This window comes from Dipodomys ordii, unplaced genomic scaffold (assembly GCF_000151885.1).
Source record: "Dipodomys ordii isolate 6190 unplaced genomic scaffold, Dord_2.0 Scaffold56, whole genome shotgun sequence".
NCBI classification, from domain to species: Eukaryota; Metazoa; Chordata; class Mammalia; order Rodentia; family Heteromyidae; genus Dipodomys; species Dipodomys ordii.
The window spans coordinates 1,077,755-1,100,630 of NW_012267272.1; the positions used below are offsets into that span (position 1 = coordinate 1,077,755).

Here is a 22,876-nt window from a genome sequence, read left to right on the forward strand (position 1 = left end):
GCTGTGGCTCAAGTGGTAGAGCTCTAGCCTTGAGCTGAAGAGCTGAGGGACAGCGCCCAGGCCCAGAGTTCAGGCCCCATGACCGGACCCCCCCCCAAAAAAAAGGAAGTCTAAACTCACAGTCCAACAAAATAAAAACCAGGAAGTGGGTACTCAAAAAGGAGAAGGAGGGAGTGGAGAGGGAGTAGATGAATGAAGAGAGGAAGAAGGGAAAATGCAGTCATAAAATTCAATCCATAGCCAGGAGCCAGTGGCTCGTGTCTATAATCCATGTTACTTAGGAGGCTAAGATTTGAAGATTGCAGTTCAAAGTCAGCTGGACAAGAAAGTCTGTGGGACTCTTACCTCCAATTAACCCCTAGAAAACCAGACATGGTACTGTGACTCAAAGTGGTAGAACACTAGCCTTGAGCAAAAAAGCTTAGATACAGTGACCAGGCCATGAGTTCAGGCTCCATTACCAGCAAAAAACAAATCAATATAGAAAATTGAGGGAAGGAGTAGGATTGGGCGGATGGGGGGAAATGATGAATGAGGTGGCATTCATCAAAAATCATTGTTTTTACGTACTACTTTGTTGAATGGCAGCTCCTTTGTATCGCTGCTTATACATAATAAAAAATATAAAAAATAAAACAATAAACATGGATGCCTCATCCTTTGCAAGCCCCTGGGGGCTTTGAGAGCCAGTAATAAGGAGAACAAAAGGGGAAAATTGAGGCTCAGAAGAGAGTAAGACATGGCTTGTCTTAGATCACATAATGACCAGGGGAGGTCCACACACAGGTGAGCACGTGATTTAGATGTACTGTTGCAACCCACATTTACCATCATCCCTAACACACAGCTGAAGAGCCAGGACGTTTCAGGATGATAGAACACATCTGTCTCTGCAGGCAGGAGAACAGGTGAGCTGCCTTCTTGAAAGCCCCTATCCCTGTCCTGTACGACCAGTTCCCTGCGGGGAGCCCATCCAAGCAGTGTCTGAAGCATTGACGGTAGGCCATGACTGGGTAGTATGTGAGTGTGGGAAGATAGGGATTTCCACCCTCCATCTTGGTCCTGAGGGAAGCAGCCCCAGAGATGGAATTTTCTACATCTGCAGTGATATGATCAAGAACTCCCAAAGTCTAGTTCCTCCCTTTTCACAGAACCAGAAATAGAGTTCCCTGAGTAGAGCGAGAGGCCATTGTGATGAAGGGGTGCCTTAGCATTCTGGTCCTGGTGGACCAACGGTGCTGTCCCATGGAACATGTGGGTGTGCCTCATCTCTATTCTGCATCCAGAGGGGTCAACACTGGCACCTGTCAAGAGGGAGAACTCTATCCAGACTCACTCCTTCCTGAGTCAGCCTATTGTCTCCATGATGGCTTGGGTGCTGATTCCTAGCAGCTGCTAATCAAAATATTTTCTGCTCCTACATCTGTCCCTGAGTGGCCATGTCATTTCTCTGCACTACAATTTAATTACATGTCAGGGAAGAGATGAGTGGAGATGTCACTTTTCACTGAAAAGTGGGGATAATACTATCTCCCAGGCACTCGGGGTCAAAGGTCAAAAGCTATGCACATATGACCATATAAGATGATGCTAAGTGAAATGAACCCCCAAGATAGGAACACAAGTGGTTTTATCTTTCTTGCTATTGTTTTTAATGTATTTATAAAGTACCATGTGATTTTTTTTGTTTCTTTGTATGTTCTTTCCCATGGTGTAACCCCTGTTGTCACTGTATTTGATGTCCTTGCCCTGCATCTTGTATATACATTTTTTCTAATTTGGAGAGGGGAAGGGAAATAACAAAATGCTGAAACAACCATACAGGTTGACCCATTGTAACAACGAGATGTACAAGACACTATATTTAAAACAAACTTTACAACTTTGGGGGGCGGTGGTGGAAGAGTTGGGGAGGTAGGAAGGGCAGAGATGGTAAGGGGAAAACAAAGAAAGGGGTAGCAATGCTTGAAAGGAAATGGACTCATTACCTTACTCGTGTAACTGTAATCCCTCTGTATGGTATCTTTACAATAAAAAGATATATTAAATAATAATAAAAAAGCTAGAACAACCTATGACACAGTGATGAGAATTTCTACCTAAAAGGAGAAATGAGAGCTGCTATGAATTACCTGGATGAGGTGTGTTCCCAGAGTACCCTTCCTCAGTGGAAATTTACAGCTGGTAAGTATCCATCCAACAGCCAGAAATTTATCAATGTTAGGAAAATGAGTGAATGAATATGAGAAGATGAATAAGTATATCCATGCATTTGGGCAGATCTTTCAAAAGCTCCTTTGAGGGATGGCTTTAGGTGTTCATCAGCAGAGTACTAAATAAAAAAAACCAATAGAGGCACTAAATCCAGACTGTTAACACATTAAGGGGGTGTTACTTAGCTAATAGCAGAAGTTCTAAAATACCCCCTTACTATACAGCATGGGCTAATCAACTCTTCTGTTAAACCAGCACTCCAAAGATGAACATTCATCTCAATGAATGAACAACTCCAGAAATTATCTGGGCAACAGTGAGCTATAGTAATCTGTAGATCCATGGATGCTTGTTAAACACACACTACACATCAACATTGTGCTCTCACTTATTTCTTAAGGACAAGAAAGTCACGTCTACCAGGTGCACTGAGCTCTCCTGCAGGAAGGCATGCTACATCTCCTCTACAAGTCTTGCTATGTTACTGTGTGTTGAGATCCCCTCGAATGAATGAACAAATGATCGAAGGAAGGCTTGGTCCCTGCAGAGGGAGGAACATGATACAAGCCACCGTTCTGCCATACTGACTTCAGGTGAGCTGGCTAGTCTGGGAACTCTGTAGATTGGTCTCCTAAATCTTCTGGCTGCACCAGTCAGTGCCAATGGGAACTTCCTCCAATAACCATGACTACAGTGTGCTCCTGGCAGGTTCCCAGGGGCTCCAAGCGGCTCACCCCAAGAGGAACTCTTTCGGCAGCGCCAGAACAGCCCCAAGCTCACAGAAGAGCCCAGCTGGACTATAAATTGTACAGACAAAGATAAAGACACACATTTTCTCTTGGCTCAAAGGACTTCAGCATGGCACATTTACCCTTCCCTCTGCCAGGCCAGCAGGGCCATTTTTGTGTCTTTCCCTTCTCCCTCACTTTCTCTCCTGGCCTGTTCTATCCCTTTCTATAAGGCTCCTAGAAGTCCTGGTCACCAGGGCAGCGTATCATGCCAGAGCCTATACAGTAGCCTGCTTGTTGGGGTGACCTTGAAATGACCCTCACTCTGGTTCTGTCTCTATGGTGGGTTAACTAGGTTCCCACAGACAGCTGGAGATTTGTGAGAAGCCTTCAAGTTGAAGTCAGAAGATCCCATGCCAGGTATGGCTCCTTCCTACCTGTGTGACTTTTGACAAGTTGTTTGATGTCTCCCAACCTCATCAAATAATGTCAAACTCATAGGATGGTTGCAGAAACAAAATGAGATCCCTCACTGTTTTAATTAAACTTGGTATTTCTAGCATGGCATGTAGGTTAGAAAGGATCTTCACATCTCTGGTTCAGATCAAGTGAGGCTGGTATGTACTTTAACTCAATGTTTTAAGGGAAATAATAAGTTTTAGAAAAGGTCAAAAGCACAAAGTGATTGACTAAATTGGTTGTACAGGAAGGAGTAAGATCTAGGGTTTCAGCTTCCCTATTCCACTGTGAATTCCACCCTTCTTCTCATAAAACAAGTCATATAGTTACAGAGATTTTTGTTGTTGTTGTTTGCTTGTTTTGTATTGTGGCTTTTCAAATGTGTTGGAAGGGCCACAAAGCAACCAATCAGGGAGTACAAATGACTTTCCCTTTCAGGCCACTGGATTGTAGTTTGTTTAATATCTAAAAGTCTATGAACAAGTACAACATCCTTAATTTTCTTCTGTGCTTCAATGTCTTTCATCTGCTCACTGCAGCAGGAGCAGGATGGCCTTTCCCTACTGAAAACCATCAGTGTTACTGAAGGCAGTGCCCAGAGTCTTTTGAGATACCTGGGATCCATTCTAGATACACCACACACACACACACACACACACACACACACACACACACACACACACACACACACACACACACACACACACACACACACACAGAGTATTTACTGAACACATAGACAAGTTGAAGTTCCTAGAGGAAGTGCCTTTACCGAGGTTCAGGATGATATTATTGATGTGATAGGAACTCAAAGCCTTGAACAAAATAGGTGAGGTTATTTTTGATGAGAATATCACTAGGCAGGGAGATCTGATCGTAGTAACAGGGCACACTAAAGGAAGGGTCAGAGAAAGAAATAAAACTACATCCCTTGGCTGAGCTTAGAAAACATGATAAAATATAAATAACACAGGCATTACCTTGATTCTATTTTTTCTTACTTCTCTGATTGCCTCTTCAGATAATTAGCTAATACAACAAGCCAAATAGAAAACCGCCCTGATTTTTTTTTTTTTTTGGCCAGATCATTTCTCCCATCCCTGTGGAACTTGGATTAAATCACATCAAAGCACTATCTGCGGAATCCCCTCCCCCATAAAAAGCAGACACAGCACAAAGCCAGACCTCTCTTCCCTGTCTAGCCCAGAGAGGTTGCTGGGAAGAGCTGAAGGGCTGATGTGAGGTGGGAAGCTGGGATGCGTCTCCATGACAACCACCCAGGCCAAGGCCAGTTTCATCACCTGGAAACTAAGCGAGATGCAAAAGGAGGGAGTCTCTGTCAGGGGGCAGTTTGGATTCTCGTAAGCATGAGCCTATTTGAATGCAAGTATGTGTAATGGAACAAGGTGAACAAAAGAATCCAGGCATGGTCTAAGAAAGTGAACAAATCAAGAAAGAGGTGTTTTCAAAGACAAGATTTTGCCACCTATGGAGCCATCCAAGATGGCCAGGTAGAAGAAATGTTAGGTCTCATATTGAGTCTATCACCCATGGGCACAGAAGCTATGCACTCCCACAGGAGTCTGTAAGCTACAATAGAGCTAACTGAGGGAATGCGGACAGATGCTCAAAATCATAGACAGTGATTTTGAGCTCCCTGTGTTCAACTTCAACCTGGCCCATTTTCTTTGAAGTGTCTCTTTCCCTGCCCTTCCATTTTTCTCTTTCAGAAGAGCAGACAATGTGATACTTCCAGCATGTTCTTTTGTTGTGCTAGAACTGGGGCTTGAATTTAAGGACCTGGGCACTGGCCCTTAGCTTTTCTATTCAATGCTGGCACTCCACCACTTGATCCACAGCTCTACTTCCAGCTTTTGGGTAGTTAATCAGAGATAAGAGTCTCACAGACTTTCCTGCCCAGGCTGGCTTCAAACTGTGATCTCAGATTTTAGCCTCTTGAACAGTTAGCATTACAGGAACGAGCTACTGATGCTGGGTCCCTAATGTGTTCATTTTTAACCAGGCTTCCCTTGTAAAGGGCCATAGGCACAGGCGAATTGATACTCGGATGTGAATTCTACTCAGAGATGGCTCTTCTGGGAGAATTGTGAGAGAAAGGATGAAAGGGAAGGAGAGACAAGTCTTACTCGCCTCTCGGTTTGAACTTGAGGTGCTAACGTGGCACTCTACAGAGTAAGAGGTGTGAGAGGGAAACCTGCCCTTCTTTCCCACCTGTCCATCATCCCACTGGAAAGAGGATAGTGGAAAGAAGGCAGATGCTTGGGTAGAAACGTTGGTTCTATTGTTTGCTAACTGCACGGACTGTCACCTTCATTGCTGTAGTTTCTTCATGTCCAGCACCAGGTCATAAAAGCACCTTCTCTCCAAAGAGGGAGCACCCACCTTTCAGGAAGTCCAGTGCAAGGACAAAGTTCCAGCAATCCAATGATGCCTGTCTGATTGCAGGAATGCCAGCCCAGCCTTCTCCTGCAAACTCCTTCTCTTCTGGCTCAGTGTGTCTCAGACTTTTTCATATCATGACACACATAGAAAAAAATCATAATATTTGCACAGTGCTAACATCCACTGGAGAATGTGTTTACACCTACAGGCAAGTACATCCCAGGGGTTGTGGTTTGTCCCCCCAGACCCTCCCAGAGGCTCCCAGGCTTGTAGGGGTCAATAGTATGGACACTGTTACCAAAGGAGCACTAAGTAGGACACCCCAAAATATGATGGGAAAGGCCCCTCCCAATCCCAAGGGCCAGGGAAACACTGGACACCCACTGGATAAGAATGATCTGGACCAAATCCTGGAGAGACAAGATAAATAGAATGTCCTGGTTAAGTCAGACTCGCCTCTGGTCCTGGGGTCAGAGTCATCCTCCTTCAGTCTCCTGGTTACTAAGTTATGTGAGAAACGGGGAGGAACTATTGAGGAACTACAGCCATGCTCACCATCGATAGAACCAACAGGGACAGAATTCCTGACAGCGCCACACCCCAAGTCTGACACATCCCCCTCTATGGGGCTCATTCCCCTGCTCCCTCCAATATACCTTCAGGTTTGCTTCTCTGTCAACCAGGAGTAGCTAAGCTATCCAAACATCCAAGCTTGTAAATTCTGCCAAGGACAATAATGGCTACCATGTGCTGATACACTGAAGGACCAAACACTTGAGCTTTGCTTGAAAGGTTTTAAAAATAAATAATAAATAAATAGTTATTTAGCTCTTTCCTCCCCGTCTCTTAACAGCACCTTTCAACCCAGGAGCTGCCAAAGAAATTAGAAGCCACAGCTATGTATAGAAACCACATCACTCACTACTGAAATAGACACAGTAGCAACTCCCCCACACCACTTGATGGTGGAGGGGGGATAGAGAAATCTCCATCCAGCCAAAACAAGGGATAGGGGTGTCCCTGGAATGCTTTTAGGGGTACCTAGGGTGTCACAGGGAAGACAAGCAAGGTGGGCACTGCCAGGATTCACAGCATTTGTGCAGGGGGTGGAGAAATGGTCTCAGAGCATCTCATCCACACTCCTGGGTGCAGTTTATCACATGTGGAAAGGTCTTTGGGGACAGGAAATTTGAAACATTCCCATCCCGAGGCTTCAGGGCACTGACAGCAAAGGAATGCTTCCCAATAATGAAGCCACAGGCTGCTTGCCACCATATAAAAGCACATTCTCCCTTCTGATGTCTTTGCTGGAGATGGCAAACAGCTGGTCCCCATCCTCCTTATAATAACCCCTCATATTGAAGATGGTTATTCCTCACTCCTCACCCTTCGCTTCTCCTTGTTCAAAAAGAAAACAAAAGCAGAACTCCAGTTTCTTTATCTTGGCATCAAACGCTTGTTGCTTTCGTCCCAACTCAATCCATCATTACCTCCTTTTCTTTTAAAAATTATATTCTTTCTTCTGATCTTGTTGCAAAGTTGATGGAGCATGGGTAAATAGCATCTCCACCCTAGTACTGCGACAGGGGCACGTGAATCAGGGCAGGGAGAAAGGAAGGAAATGAACACAGCCCATGCACGGATCCTTCATAAGATGGATGCTTTTCCATCCTTCCATGAGTCTTAACAGCCTGAGGAAGTATCCCAGCCTCAGATCTGCAAATGAGGATTCAGCAAAATCACATAATGTGTCCAAGATGAAATGATTAATACAGTCTTTACAACTGAGATTTGAATTCAGGTCTCATTATTTAATAACTCATTATTTAATAACTCAACAGACCAGTCTGGATCAGAGGGCATGAACTCCATTTGAGGAAATGAAAATCAAAGCCACAAAGATCCCATTTCCTACCTACTGGGGTGGCTACAATAGAAATCAAGCACTCACATGTCTTGGTGTGGAAATAGAGGATTGGAACACATGCAGCTGGAAAATAGTTTAAATCTTCCTCAAATGGGTAATACCATTTTCAAATTCCATAATTCCTCTTGTAGATAAATACCCAAGAGTTATCAAAAAGTATGTTCATGGAGACACCTGTACACAAACGATCATATTAGAATTGCTTGCAATAGCTTTGAAATGGAAACTAATCAAAAGTTGAAGAATGGATAAGTAAATATGGTAGGTCAGGACAATGGAATATGATGGAACATAGTGCTGACAGATACTACAATTTGGGTGAATCTTAAAAACATGCAGAGTGAAAGAAGTCAGACACAAAAGACCATGTATTATATAACCCCACTGATAGCAAATGTCTAGCTAGGTTTATCTATAGAGACAAAGTGGCTGAGTGGTTGCCTAAAAGTAGGAGGCATAGAGCACTGGAGGTTTTTGGCTAAGGAATGTAGAGTTTATTTTTAGAGTAATGAATATGTTTTAAGATTGGTGTGGGGATGGTTGCATAACTGTAAATGTACTAAAAGCTCCTGCATTATAAAAACCATTGAATTATAGTCTTTGGGTGAATTATTTGAAATGTAAGTGATATTTCAGTAGAACTGTCTTCTTTTTAATATACTAAATCACTAAACTTTAAACTTTGCTTTCTAAGTGTGTGTGTGTGGGGGGGTAAGAATCTATGAGCCAAAATTAGACCAAAGTTCCATAAAGCAAAAGTTGACTCAGTCTCTGGATGGACTTAAAACTTGGAAGACCATTGACAATGTAAACGGTCAGTGTTTCCATTATTCTGAGGAGGAAGATCAAGGGCCTACCAAGAAGATAGTGGCAAAACTCTTCCTCTAAGCCAGTATATCCTAGAGACAGGACTTGAGTACGTCCATCAATCATCCCCATCTGCAATGGGAGTCAGCAAAGCAGAGAGGAAGCACCTTGCCCTGGCCAGCCTCACCTAGTGCAAAGATTAACTAAGGTAAATTCATGGAGAGCCTGCTACATGCCAGAACTACATTCCCACAGGTAGCAGTAGTTTGAGGCTCTCAGCTGGCAGCTTCATGGGGAAAGAAGCATCTACCTCACATCCACTCCAGCATGGCTCCGTCACACCACAGAGCTCCAGGAAAAGAAAGGAGAAGAGGAGGCAAAGAAAGGAAGGAAGAAAAGAGCATGCAGAGACCAGTTGGAGAATAAAAGGGGGCCAATTCCCTCTTATTAAGCCTGTTATTAGGCTTCGAATCAAATTAAACCACAGGGCTTTCCACTTGCAGAGTGCTATTTTAAGGCTTATTAGACTATATTAGGATTGGCATACATTTCCACTGACATAATATCGGCCTTTAATTGGATTTAAGGGCGAGGAGGCTGCATTCATCTGGAATAGACCCTGCTAGGAGAAGCTTGCTATTCTCCTCACAGCCTTCCCACTTCCCCTGCTGGCGGCCATCCGAGGGGCCAACTAGGCCTGTAACCCATTCAGATCCAAAACACAGCTGTTTCCCTCCTCCCCCTCCTCCCATGAACTGCCCAAAGCATGTCCTTCTCACATATATGTGCTCCATTGTTTGGGGCAGACCCCGGCTGTCACTAGCTGTGGAGGTGGCTGAGCTGCAGGTGCCCAGCCAGGCTGGGAGGCAGACTCTATGCATGAGTAGGGACTTACGAGGGAGAGGCCAGCCTCCCCTCTCCTGACTCCAGGAAGCTATGGATAGAGAAAGTGAATGACATCAGGAGACACTGGGATTCTACTTGGGGTAGTGATGAAGAGGAAGATTGGGACTTGGAAACAAATCATTGACCTTGACCTTTGAACCTCCTACTAGCCCCTTCCTGATCAGTCCTTATATAGTCCTTGAAGGACCCTGTGGGACAGGTGAGAGATTTGAAGGAGGAAGCAACATGGAGAGCATGCTCACACTGGAGGGGGCAAGAACTTGCGGGAGCAGGAGGAGGCCTGCTCTGTCTGACTCATGTGCTTTATCCTCAGCACACCTGTGACCAAAGACAGGTATACAAGACAGTAAGTGTCATGGCCCAGCTTGGGGCTCCACTATCAGGCAGTGTCTTATGTGAGTCCTTGTATACCCTGTTCTTGTCGTAGCCTTGTGAAATGGGGACACATCACCTCATCGTGCGCACGACTATTCCAAGAACTCATCAGGAGACGACAGATCAAAGGATGGCTATGGAGCTTAATACCGTTTTGCCTTCTCTCTTTTCCTCTGCTTTTCAAATGTTTCTACCAAAAGGCATCATAGCAGTAACAGACGTCACCAATCAAGCACATTACAAAATAACGTAGGGATGAGAACACTCTTGGTACCGAGACAAGGATGTATGAAATATCACTTCCCAAAATATTGCTCAAACATGAAAAATATCCCAAATTCCGTAAGATTTTCCACTAATATATGTGAACATCGCTGCTCCCACTTGCCAAGCTGCTTCTTCTTGGCGATACTTCGATGCCTCCAGTTTCTACACTTGTTTTCAGCTCTTCTGCCAGAGCCATGTGCTTGTTTATTTTTACTACATTTTTATGACGTTTCTGCTATAGCAATAAGTTTTGCATTATTAGTTTTATCAAATAACAGAATGTCTGGTTGGCTGGCTAATTTATTGGCTCTGGTTTTATGGCCCCTGCCCAGAACACTTTTTTTTCCCCCTGATTACTTTCTAAGTTGTTCTTAGATCCTTTCTTAAGTATGTGCTTATGCCTATATTAAATCACATCTGAGAGCTAATTGTTATTGTAGAAACTAACCATCAGTATGATGCCAATGGCTGTAATCGTATCATTATTACTTAATCGCAGGTTTGCTTACTTGGTTGGGCACGATGCATGTGTATCGGAAAAGTTGCTTATTAAAGGAAAACCTTATTACATAACAAAGACTTCAGAAACATGTCCGCAGAAACCCCTCTTACAGCTTACCTCACTGTTCTTATTTGACCCAACAACTCCATGAATGACTTGATTTTATCTTTAAGAAGAAGCAGATATTCTCCCAGTTATGACAGGAGAAACTGAGGCAGGAGGTGAGGGAATATCTTGCTCAGATCTGTGATTAGCTGCCTTGTTACTGGCTGGGAAGATCTCCTGGGCCAGGCACTAACGATGTCTGTTGTACTTCTGGAAGGCTTAGCAATCCCTGGAAGTCTGTGGTCTTTTCCCGTCAGATCTGTTTCCCTCATGGAGCCTGAGCCCAGGGGTTTTTCCTCTCCCCCATCCCCAACACATGTCCTCAATGCTCACTGACCCCCAGAGAGTTCCACATCAGTAAGAGTGGGACCTCCTGGAATGTTCCCCCCAAGGGAACATCAAAGGAGCAACTGTCCTGGTGGGTTTAGGTTAATGACATCTGAATCATTACAGGCAGCTTGGTGCATGCCTGAGGGCCTGGGGTACCAATGGAGTGACGTGTGTGCGCGTGTGTGTGTGCGCGCGCGCGCGCGTGTGTGTGTGTGTGTGTGTGTGTGTGTGTGTGCGCGCGCGCGCATACTGAGCCTGTGTATTAAAGGACTTAAACTAAGAACGAGCTCAAATCCACAAATAAGTATCACTGTGAACTCATGGTACTCACAATTTAGCCAGGAGTTTTTATTTAAATGCACTGGAGTCTAACATCTTTTTTAGAGCTCAGTTCTACATTGCCATATCGACTGCTACTCCACTCCGGTTCTTCATTTCCCATCAGGGAAAAAAGTGTTCCCATGGCAGAGGGTGGTGGGCTGGAGCCTTTCACAAAAATAACTTTTTGGCAACAGGCATCACCATTATCCTCAGCGCTGTTTCGCACTTACACACGGAGGTTGCCGAAGCAGGGCAGGCTGCGTGGTAAATGTCCCATGGATGTTTGTACACATATGTGTGTGTCCTAACATACCCCTGCTCTGCAGATGGTTGTTATTAATCTGGGCAGGGAGAGCTCTTGGAGAGGGACTCTCTTGCTTCAAAAAGGAAGATGTCCTAGCTCCTCCCTCTGCCTAGCAACCAACACATACAGCCTCAGCAAAGGCAGAGAAATGGACAAGTGGTGGTGAGCTCCACAGAGGACCTCTGGGAGGAAACCTGATGACAGCCTAGGAAAGCATAGAGAAGGTGTGCAAGGTGCTTGTCAGCACCTGCATGCTTCTAGGCGAAAGGAGTCTCAATGGGTTGAAACGTGATGGGTTCAAGGTCAGACAGAGGTATGCCTAGTTTTGCTGACTAACATGTCTAGCTACACAATGCTGTGATGTCTTCCTATGTGCCCAGGACTTTTGCTTGGTCCTGGTCCTCTTGATCAGCCTCCCATTGCTGACTAAAGTCTAACGTCTTTCCCTAGAAATTCCCTTTAGGATTAGGACAACCTGATGCATCTCCGTTCACTGCAAATGAAACATCCTAAAAGATAAATCTCCAAGACAGCTGATGTCAGATTCCATTAGCTGAAGGTAAAGCCCACTGGCTATAAGCTAGAAATGCACCCACTGAAATTCCCACTTCTGTCAAATGTCAGGATAAACCAGAATATCACCTGCTTAGCAAACTCTCATTCATTCATTTAGTATGTATCTAGCATTGACCACGTGCCCATCTGGGACCCATGTAGTTTATATCATCCTGGTGTGCTCTCTCTCTCTCTCTCTCTCTGTATGTGTGTATGTGTGTGTGTGTACAGGGATAAGTAATCTCAAATAGTCATAAAAATACTATGTTTATACATAAGAGGAGAGGGAAGGTAAGGGGAGAAAGGAATAGAGACCTGGGAACAAAATGTGTCTCCAGTCTTTACCCATTTTGTGCTCCCCTAATAGTATACCACAGATTGGATGACTGATAGACAAAAGAAACCTATTTCTTCTACTTTGGGAAGCCCAGGGTGGAAGGGTTTTGCATTGGTGAGGGCCCTCTTGCTGAGAGAGAGAGAGAGAGAGAGAGAGGAAAAAAGAACCTAAGTTAGACTGGTTATATAGCAAACTCAACCCGAGGATGGCTAGGGCTAACAAGCCCACTTCCCTAGTGACAGCAAGCATGAACCCACTCACTAGAGTCTAACTCTCATAACTGAATCCCCCCTCAAAGGCCTCATGTCTTCTTAATACTGTTACAATGGCAATTCAATTGTGCCATGAATATTGGTGGGAGTGTCCGACTGTGTCTAATCATTTTGCTTAGTAGGAGAGCAGGTAAGGAGACACTGTTTGGGTAAATGGTGGAGGAGTAGATTGGGAGAGCAGGATAAGGACTAAGAAGTAGCCACAGCCCAGCACCTGCTTTGCTTGAGGTGAGAGGAGTAGAGGGAGGAGGAGGGCAGAGACAGGTGCGCGAGGGGAGAGCTCTTGGCCAATGCTTTTGAAAGTATGTCCAGCTTTCATGAGAACCGCTTTAGAAAGGAAGTAAATATTCCTGATAGCCAATGCTAGATCTTCCTAGAAGTTCTGGTTAATAGGTAAGAAACGAGGGTTCCATTTTCCCTCCCAACTCTGCCTCACCATGCGCCTGTGTTTCTACACTCCTGCTCGAATGTGAGAGCCAGGAACTCAGACATGACTATTTGTGTAAATGGTGAAGTTGGGTTTATAGCAATTTAATCAGCAGCATTAATAATGTCACCTAAACTTAATGATACCAATTATAACCATGGTAAACATCGCTGAGCAGCTTATAAACAGTGATATTAAAGTATGAACTTCCTGAATTCGGTCAAAGCTGTTGTTAAGAAACAGAAGTAGAAGGGTTCGTGCTTTGAGTAATCCCACAATTCTCACTCCTCCTCAGAATGAAGAGTGCCCCAAAGGGTATGCCTATGAGGACAGGGGTCCTGGGTCTCTCCTATCACCTGTGGCTAGTTTGGTCCTTTTTCAAGGACATATCGAAGTCCGCTGCTATTGGCAACAGATACCAGGGTGGGAGTGTTGCAGAAGTTATCGCCCTGGAACAAGGGCATGGTTGAGTAATTATTCTGGCCCAGACAATATTACTTCCATAACCCAAGCAAGTGCTGAGGAGACCAGAGAAAAGCACAGGGGATTTTTTTTAAAGGTCAGCTAGAGAACCTATCAAAACATGTTACAAAACAGAAGTTGGAGGCAGAATTTAATAAGGATTTTTCTCTCTGTATGGGACTCTCATAAGAAAGGTGGGAACCAACATTCTTACTCCAAAGAAGCAGCAGCAGCAGGTATCGGAGAACCAGAAATGCCCCCACAAGGGATTCACATCAGAGAATAAAGACCAAGATGCAAGGAAGGAGCTCTGAAGGAGGTTAGGAAGCCACCTGCTTCCAAGGGCTTTAACATTTAGAGATGACCAGCACTATGGTGTCCACATGGACAGAGGAGTGTCCAGTAAAGAATGCTGATCGATATCGTTACAATGTACTTGTGACTGAAGACAGTAAAATAAAGTCACTGAAAGCTCTGGATAATAGAGGGTGGTGGGGACTGAGAAAGTAAGAGGAAATAAGGGAGTCGAGCTGATTTTAAAAGAAAACACCTTCGAGCAATTACTATACACACAAAAAAGTGAATGACAGCAATAGTAAACAGATTTTTACCAGGATGTGGGTATTACTGGCAGGGAAGAAGGTGAACGGAGAGAGTAAAAAGAAGTATGTGTTAAAAATAGAGCAATGATTTCCTCTCTCTCTTTCCTCTCTTTCCAAGCTCTCTCTCTCATTCTCAGGCCTTTCCCAGCCACATGGAGTGCCAACCTTGCCTGGTCCCAGCAGGTCTACTGAATAAACCTACCCCTTACCTGAAAAAAAATAGAGCAATGAGTTGGGCATCTGTGGCTCACACCTATAATCCTAGCTACTCAGGAGGCTGAGATCTGAGGATCATGGTTTGAAGCCAACTGGGGCAAAAGTAGTATGAGATTCTTATCTCCAATTAACTTCCCCATCCCACCCCAAAGCCTAATGTGGAGGTGTGGTTCAAGTGGTGGAGGGCTAGCTAGCCTTGAGCAAAAAAGTTCAGGAACAGTGCTCTTCAAGCTCTGAGCTTGAAGATAAGCACCAAATTTAAAAAAATAAATAAATAGAGCAATGAAATTTGTTGAGATTAGTTTGGGAAAAGGGGCAGAAGGATGAGGGAGAGTGATGGGTGGAATGAGGCTAATCAAGGTACATTATATGTATTTATATGTCAAAATGTAACTGCCTTGTACAACTATTTAATAGAAATTTTAAAAATGTAAAAGAAACAACAACAAAAACCAAACATGTGGATCTTCCAGAAGTCTTTCCCTCCAGAAATGAGAGCCACTTAAAACCCACCTAATTTTTCAACCTAACCCATGGCAGCCTTAGGAAATGGTTCCCTTGTGGTATGCCTAGGGTGATTGAAGGAGACCATTGATGAGCCACAGCTGCTCAGCAGAGAATACCCGCCACAGGTCTGTGCCCCATCTGTGGTCCACTGACCTCCAGGTTCTGCACCCTAAGTTTCCTCTAGTCTCCATTCTCCCTGTATCCTTCTTATGTTCACTGTTAACCTGAACAATAGACTTCTTTCCCATTCTTCACTCAAGAGTGTTAGACTCATAGAAAGATACTCTTGTCCAGGATCCCAGGCAAATTCCTCATCTCTCTGTAAATAGTGCCTTAAGTTGTGCCACAGGTCGGCTCTGAATCTGTGTCCACTTTCTAATCTTAAGAGACTAAGATAGCAAAATACTTCCATTTCAGCATGCTATCTCCCCACTGGGTTGCTATAAAGACAGGATCACTCAGCACCTCCCTCATTCTGTCTCAGACATGTAGGAGGGCTGAGAACTTTTCCCAAGAAGAATTAAAGGCAGTACCTCTCCCTTCTCATTCAATTTATAGAAAGCTAGCTGGCCTTCTCTTCACCTCCAACACAGACTTTTATTTTTCAGTCTAAACATCCCCGATGACAGCTGATTCTTTAGAGGGAGTTTACTTACTACAGTGCTAGGAAATTGCATTGTGTGTTTTTATAGATTTGTGCATGTACTCGGTGGTCTTAGAACTCTGCAGGCAACTCTAATAAATAAATAACAGTGCTGGGCTGAACCCAAGTTAAAGCAAAGGATTTTTGTTAAGCCAAAGTCAGAGAAAAGAATTACTGGGAAATACACACCAGTAAACAGAAGGCAACTGGACACAGAGAACAGCATTCAGGGAGAGTGACAACTCTGTGCATGTGTGTGTGTGTGTGTGTGTGTGTGTGTGTGTGTGTGTGCGTGCTTTCTTTTCTACAGCCAGTGTGTTTCAGTGGAGATGGGGATTTGTGAACAAGATTCAAATTCCACTGCCACCACTAAATTGTGTTTTTTAGAGTCCAAAACAAAATCTTTCTGTGGCTGTATCTATGTGGCACCAACCATCTGGAAGGGAATTGAAAGTTTATTTAATTATCCAGATATTTCACAATACACAAATCCTTCTTTTCCTTTACTTCTCATTCAAACCAGATGTGTGACATCTGCAAAAAGTGTCTGGGCTTCAGGTTTTTCATCTGAAATCTTTGTGTGTTGGGGCAGAGAGAGGCTGTCCAAGCTCAATGTCTCTAATGAATCCTACTCCTAAACAGTAATCCTGAAGCAATGTACTTATATTGTTTAGAGAAAACATATTTTTTAACAACAGTATTGGGGTTTGCTTTATTTTGATTTTGTGCTAGTACTGGAGCTTGAACTCAAGGCCTGGGCACTGTTCATAGATTTTTACTCAAGGTTTTTTGGTAATTGGAGATAAGAGAGTCTCACAGACTTTCCTGCCTGGACTGGCTTTGAACCAAGATCCTCAGATTTCAGCCTCCACAATAGCTAGGATTACAAGAGTGAGCCACTCCATGCTGCTGATCACATATATGCTATATATGCACACTGGAGGGAAACTGAGAGGAGGACACAGAACTAGAGGAAATCAGGGAAAAACATTCAACAGTGGGACCCATCAGCTGCACTGGACATTGATCAAAATGAACTAAGCAACTCAATGGCAGCGATGGAAGGGAGGGAATGAATGGGAAAGAGTAAATAGCTGGCACCGTGAAAAAAGAAAGGAATGTACATATCACCCAATGTGAAAGAACTGTATTGTCAAAACTCATAGAACTCATAAGCTTTATAGACCACGATCGACAATTTGCCCCATGAAAGTTAGAATGTCTTTGTGACTTTAACTAAGCATCACTATCCAACAATACTGTGAACTTTGTGAAATTATATAATCATTAATCACAATAATTTGCAAAGAAAAAAAAAGCAAGAGTGAGCCCTGGCTGTGCACCAGCACTAGGGTTTGGATTTAGGGTTTCCTGCTTACCAGGTAGACATGCTTAGCAACTCCTCCAGCCAATTGTGCTCTGATGATGTCGGCGACGACGACGATGATGATTTAAGTGAGTGTGTGTGTGTGTGTGTGTGTGTGAGTGTGTGTGTTTGCAGGCACCACAGCTTGACCTCAGGGCTTGACCTTGCTCTTTTGCTTATGAGGCTGGTGTTCTACCACTTGAGCCACGCTTCTACTTCTGGCTTTTTTGCTGGTTAATTAGAGATAAGGGTATCTCAGATTTCTCTACCCAGGCTGGCTACAAACTGTGATACTCATATCTCAGCCTCCTAAGCAGCTAGGATCACAGGCCTGAGTCACTGGCACCCAGACCTCTTTGGTTATTTTTAAGGTAGGGTCTGGCTTTTGCCAGGGTTGGCCTGTATATCAATACTCCTAGCTTGAATTCACCATAGCTTAAATAGTAGGTATATAGCCATGCTTAGAGTTCTGCTAAGATAGTGTCTCATGAATTTTTTTCCCCAGGTTTGTCTGGGCCAAAAACCAGCTTTGATCCTCCCAGTCTCTGCTTTCTCAGTAACTAGAATTACAGGCATGAACCACTAGTGTCCAACCTGAAGAACATAATCTTAAGAAACTAGTACTCCTTGTTAGCAGTGGAGGAGTCTCTAAATATAGCAGCAATTGCAAAATGGTTTGGTGGATCTTGCTGGTGGAAGAGAAAACTGTGTAGAAATAAATGTGTTTTATTAATTCTCTGGAAGTAATTAGCCGATTAGGATCTTCAGGTCTGAAAGATTCCAAGGTTCCAGGCTATTATTTACTCACAGTTAATTCTTTAATGTATGTGTTCATTCAACAAAGATTAATTTGGTGCCTACATATGACAAGAAGTCTGGTAGGTGCTAGGAGTAAAGATTTCTTTTTAACTTTTGCAAATGAGCATCTAATTACAAGTGTGGTGGCTCTGCAAAGGCTAAATGGCCTTCCTCATTGATGAAAGGACAATATCAGGGGCATAGTGTCCTATGTCTGAGTGGGTGGGCTTTCTCTAGGACAGAGCAGGGCAGTAGGTATTGAGGGGGGGGAGACAGGAGGACCCGACAAGGCAGGGCATGCAGAAACCAGGGGCATTTGATCTTTATCATAAATGCAGTAGGGATCTGCTGGAGGGTTTAGAAAAAAAAAGTCACCAGAATCAAAAGACTTGGCTCAACTAGCCTGCTGACCCTCTGATAGCAGGTTCCGGCTAGACCCTCCTCTATAACAAGGTGATACAAATGGACTCAGAGTTAGGCCTGAAAGGCATATGCAGGTGTTTTAAATTCAGTTCCCACCCTTGTCAGAAGGAAAAAAAATTAAGGTCTTAATACTTCTTCTGTCTGTTTAATGTGATTAAAACAGTGATTGAATGGAATAATTCATGTAAACATATTTAGTAAAATGAACAGAAACATATACTTAAATTGTTTATAACTATTATTGATAATTATCATCATCATTATCATTGGTATTGTTGTTATTTTTCCTTTCTTCTACCTTGGCCACAGAGACTCAAACATCTCAGTGTACCTAAGAGTTAAGAGAGATAAGATGGGGCTATCCCTGCCTAGGAATATGCTGAGTGTATCTGACTGAGATTTGTATCTTTGTCTCATTACCTTCATCTAAAGAGAAAGAATTAAAAAGGGATTGGGGAACCCTGCTGCAGCTCTGTGGCATTATTTACTAAGAAGAGACAACTCTGAAAAAAAAATACCTTCTCCCCCGAGAGCAGTGACCTAATCAAGATGTATAATTGCTTGCCTTATCTAAATGAATACATCATTTGAGACCCAGTAATGGGCCTCGTGGTTTCACTTGCTATATAGTTCTCAATTGCTATTGAGTTCTCATTTGCCATGGAGTTCAGCTGCTGAAGGGTAATTATAATGTTTAACAAATATATTCCCTTTAGGGACCTGATGTGAAAGTCACACATCTCTTTTCAACAAAACTGCACAGCTCTCAGTGTCACTGCTCACAAACATACCTGTAAGTATGGACACTTTCTTTTTACCAGCTTGCCTGTTTGCCAGGCCAGCATTCCGAGGCAGGGAGAGACTGTGAAGTCAGGATCCGCAGAGAGGCCTGGCCCTTATCCATGCATAGCTGCCAAAGTGCCTGATCTCCCTCAGGTCTTTCCAATGAACAAAAGCTTGGCTGAATATGTCCGAATGGCCTGTCAGTTTGTTAATCCTTCTACCTCAGGTCCCAGGCATCCTCCTCTTCCCACAGCATCAGCTGAGTACCGCTAACCCTCCATAGAGTTTTTGTATTTCCCTCTTTGCATCTGAGAGCCCAGAGACAGGCCCGCATGGGGAGGAGAAAGCAGGAGTTGCCGAGTATGGGGCTGACTTTAGCACACAGGGGCCTGCATATCCATCCCTGTCCAACCCCTTCTCATCCCCATAGTCATGTGGGTCTACTGAAGGCATCCACCTTGAGGGCAGGGCCATGTCTGCCTCATACACATTCACTCCTGGCAGCTGTCTGTGTTCCGAATGCTACATAAGCTCTCATTACACATTGGTAGAATAGTTGTTAAATGGAACAAAGAGATGCCAAGTAAAACCTATTGTCTCTCTGTCAGCTGCTGGACCATCTGTTGGAAGATGCTGGTATTAACATTGGGCCATCTTCCATGTCAACGCCTTCCTCAAGATCCCAGCCATTAATGAGGCCTGGAGGGTAGGCTGCTGCTCTGAGTAGGTATGAATTCATGAAGGTACCCTCCAGAGAAAACTGAGTGGAGATGGGAGAAAGCAGGGGATCTTCTGATCTGAGCTTCCTGAGAAGCTAAGGGAAAGAATGATGGAAGGGGTGCCATTGATCAAGATGCATCATGCTCATAAATGGAATCAAAACCCTTTGTATAACTACTTTAAGATAATTAAAACAATGAAAAGAAAAGGACCTAAAGTGGAGGCCACTCCTGATACCAGCCCAATAGAGGCTAGCATCTCCAAAGGCCACCCAGGTCTCAGGATGCCTGGGTACATATTCACTGCTCTGTTTATCGGGCCTTTATTTGTCATACCCAAGTGATGGATGAATTTAGTAAAGGGGGAAGGAGAGGAGGGCAGTTGAGTTTGGAGAGCTGTCAGCCAGCTGCAGAGTGGCTGAGCCAACATCCAGTTATTAGCTCAGAAAATAATATTTCTCTCCCATCCCCACCACTTTCTCCTTTATTGAAAGGTTATTTTCTCCCACCCACATTAATATAAAAACAATAATAAAACATGTGGTGAGCGAGGAGGAAGGGTCTAAGTAGGAAGAGTGAGTGAGACCAGGGATTTGTTTAACTCAATCATTTCTGTGTCTTCCTGAACACTTTGATTAAAGCCATGGGGCCTCAATCAAAGCCACTGAAAGGAAACAAAAAACATGTCTGAGAACAATTTCATTTGCTGGATTTTTCCCTCCTGTGTTCTATTATGGTAGAGAGGGGGTATATGAAGGAAAAAAATAGTTCTATTTGGCCCTCCTTTGATCTTTCAAAGAAAAGAAGAACATGAAAAAAATGAAAAGGAAAAGAAGAGGAGAAATTGACAGTGATCTGGTTCCCTTTTCTTCCTTCATTGGCATCAATAACTCAACTGAAGCCTAAGAGTTATGAGTAGTATTGAACTCATACCAGCTGCAAAGGAAATAAAAAACAGCAGCATGAAGCAAGAAGAGGATTCATAAGGTCAGGAGAATCACCAAGGAACCTTTCTGTCACAGGTTCTGTCCCTTCCTTGGTCCTCATTTACGGTATGAGATTATGGAGGTGCCTTGGTACATGTTCAGGTGAGACCAAGGAGGAAGAGAAAGATGGAGAAGCTTATACATCCATCTAAAAAGAAGTTTGCTGCCAAGTATGAGATGGGGCTGTTCTCCTACACACAGAGATGGCTCAAGGCAGAAATATTCAAGAAAGACAAGACCACCACAGCTGTGACAGTTCTCTCTAGGGGGGACCACAGCCTTTCTATGCCAGTCTCACACATCTTCTCATAGTGATAAAGCAGGGGAACTTGGACTAAGAAACAGATGCAGATAGTTCAGAGAAGGGCAGGAAGCTGTTCATGGTACATGGTGACTCTTGCAGATTCAGTGACTGCCTTCAGAGCTGTGTTATGAATACCTCTGAGGTTGTACTCGCCTTTGGTCTGACAGCACAGTGGCTGATTAACTGACCTATTCCACAGGGTGCTGCACTGTGTGTCATGCTCATCCCACCTGTACATTGAAGAAAGCACTGGATATGAAGTCCAAAAGTCATGATCCATGGTCTTCGGAGAGACACTAAGCTTTCTGATTTACAAGTGTCCTATCATTACCAAAAAGGATGGAATAACAACAGGAAAACTGATATTTGCCTATGGATTTGACCATTTTTTAAATGTTCATAAATACTATCTCTTTCTACTACTATGTGTAACATGATAGCTTTTATACATTGAATAGACCATTTTAGACATTCAAGTGTACAGTCTGGGGTCATCACAGTCTATACACATTGAACAGTAACTACCCTCCTGCCCCTTCTCCCAGATACAAGATCATCCTTTTATCATCTGCTACTGTGCATATGACACTTAGTGCCTCCTATAACTGAAATCGCTGTTATTTGTCTTTTTGTGTCTTGCTTATTTAGCTTAGCATATTGTAGCACTTGTCAGAATTCCCTTCTTTTTAAGGATGAATAAAAGTCTGTTCTATGGATATACCACATGCATTTATCCATCTATCGTTCAATGGATATGGATTACATCAACCTTTTAGCAATTTTGGCTAATGAGGTGATGAACATGAATGCACAAATTATGTGTTTGAGACCTTAGTTTTTGCTTCTTCTGAGAATTACCCAGAAGTAGAATTACTAGCTCATATAGTAATTCTATGTTCTAGATTGCTTGTTTGTGATGAGAAACTGCCATATGACTATCACCAACTCTTAAATTTCAAATAGTTATGCCTGTTTTGAATTGCTTCACAGAAGCTGAAGGACCCTACTATGATAAAGGCTGAAGAAAGTACAATTGGCTTCAGTCAGTTTTGGCCTGACCAGGGATATATATTGGAATCTCCTTACAGGTATCAACGCCCAGGCTGAGGACCAGGGTGGAGGGCCAACAGCTTGAGCCTGTCCACTTTGCTACCTGCCTATATGAGTATGTGAAGAGCATGTGGTCCCTGGGCCAAGACCAGTGTTTTCATAGGAAAGAGCATTCATTCTCCCTCATGGGCTGCCACATATCTTTGGCAGGGTGAAGCTCAGATGCTGCCCCTTGAAAAGCAGATCCATCTGTGAGGAGGACAAAGGTGGGGGAGGGAAATTGGGGAAGATGAACAGCCATAGTGAGAGGAAGCCATTAGCATTTTGGTTGTGACATATTTATGTTCGAATCTTGTCATGTGGAGCTAATGATAGTATATTCTGATAAAGACTCCGCTTTCAAATAATGGGCTAGAAAGAAAGAAATGTATTGCCTTTCTTTGTTCTATAAAGGCCTGGCAGCTGGTGAGATCAGGGCCAGCCTGCCAGAGTACAAAGCTTTAGAGTCCTTGTCCTCTCTGGAATGGGGCAGTGGTTTAATGCCAGCTCATAGCCATTAAAAGGCTGAGCTGTCTGGATGCATCCCAGCCAAAGGCACCATTGGCATCTGGGGGTGGCAACCAGCTTGATTGTCTCTTTTCTTCTCCCTAAAGTTGTCTAGCGAACACCAGAGTTAAAGGGGCCTACTGAGAGATAGGGTTTTAGTCCCCTTGTCTCCTGCCCAGAGGACATTATTGCAAACCAGCAGAGATTTTCCTTATTACCAGAAATTCCCATT

At 43.7% G+C, this 22,876-nt stretch overlaps 1 protein-coding gene across 3 annotated transcripts in view; it reads right to left on the reverse strand.

The window, feature by feature from the left end:
• Plxna4 (plexin A4) overlaps positions 1-22,876 on the reverse strand; it is a 422,862-nt gene that overhangs the window by 199,749 nt on the left and 200,237 nt on the right. The window contains exon 3 of one of the 3 annotated variants that reach the window (XM_013021640.1): positions 8,281-8,297. The exons of the other annotated variants lie outside the window; for them this stretch is intronic. Coding sequence (XP_012877094.1) covers positions 8,281-8,297 — 17 coding nt within the window. The remainder of the gene's footprint in view (positions 1-8,280; positions 8,298-22,876) is intronic. 3 annotated transcript variants of the gene reach the window in all.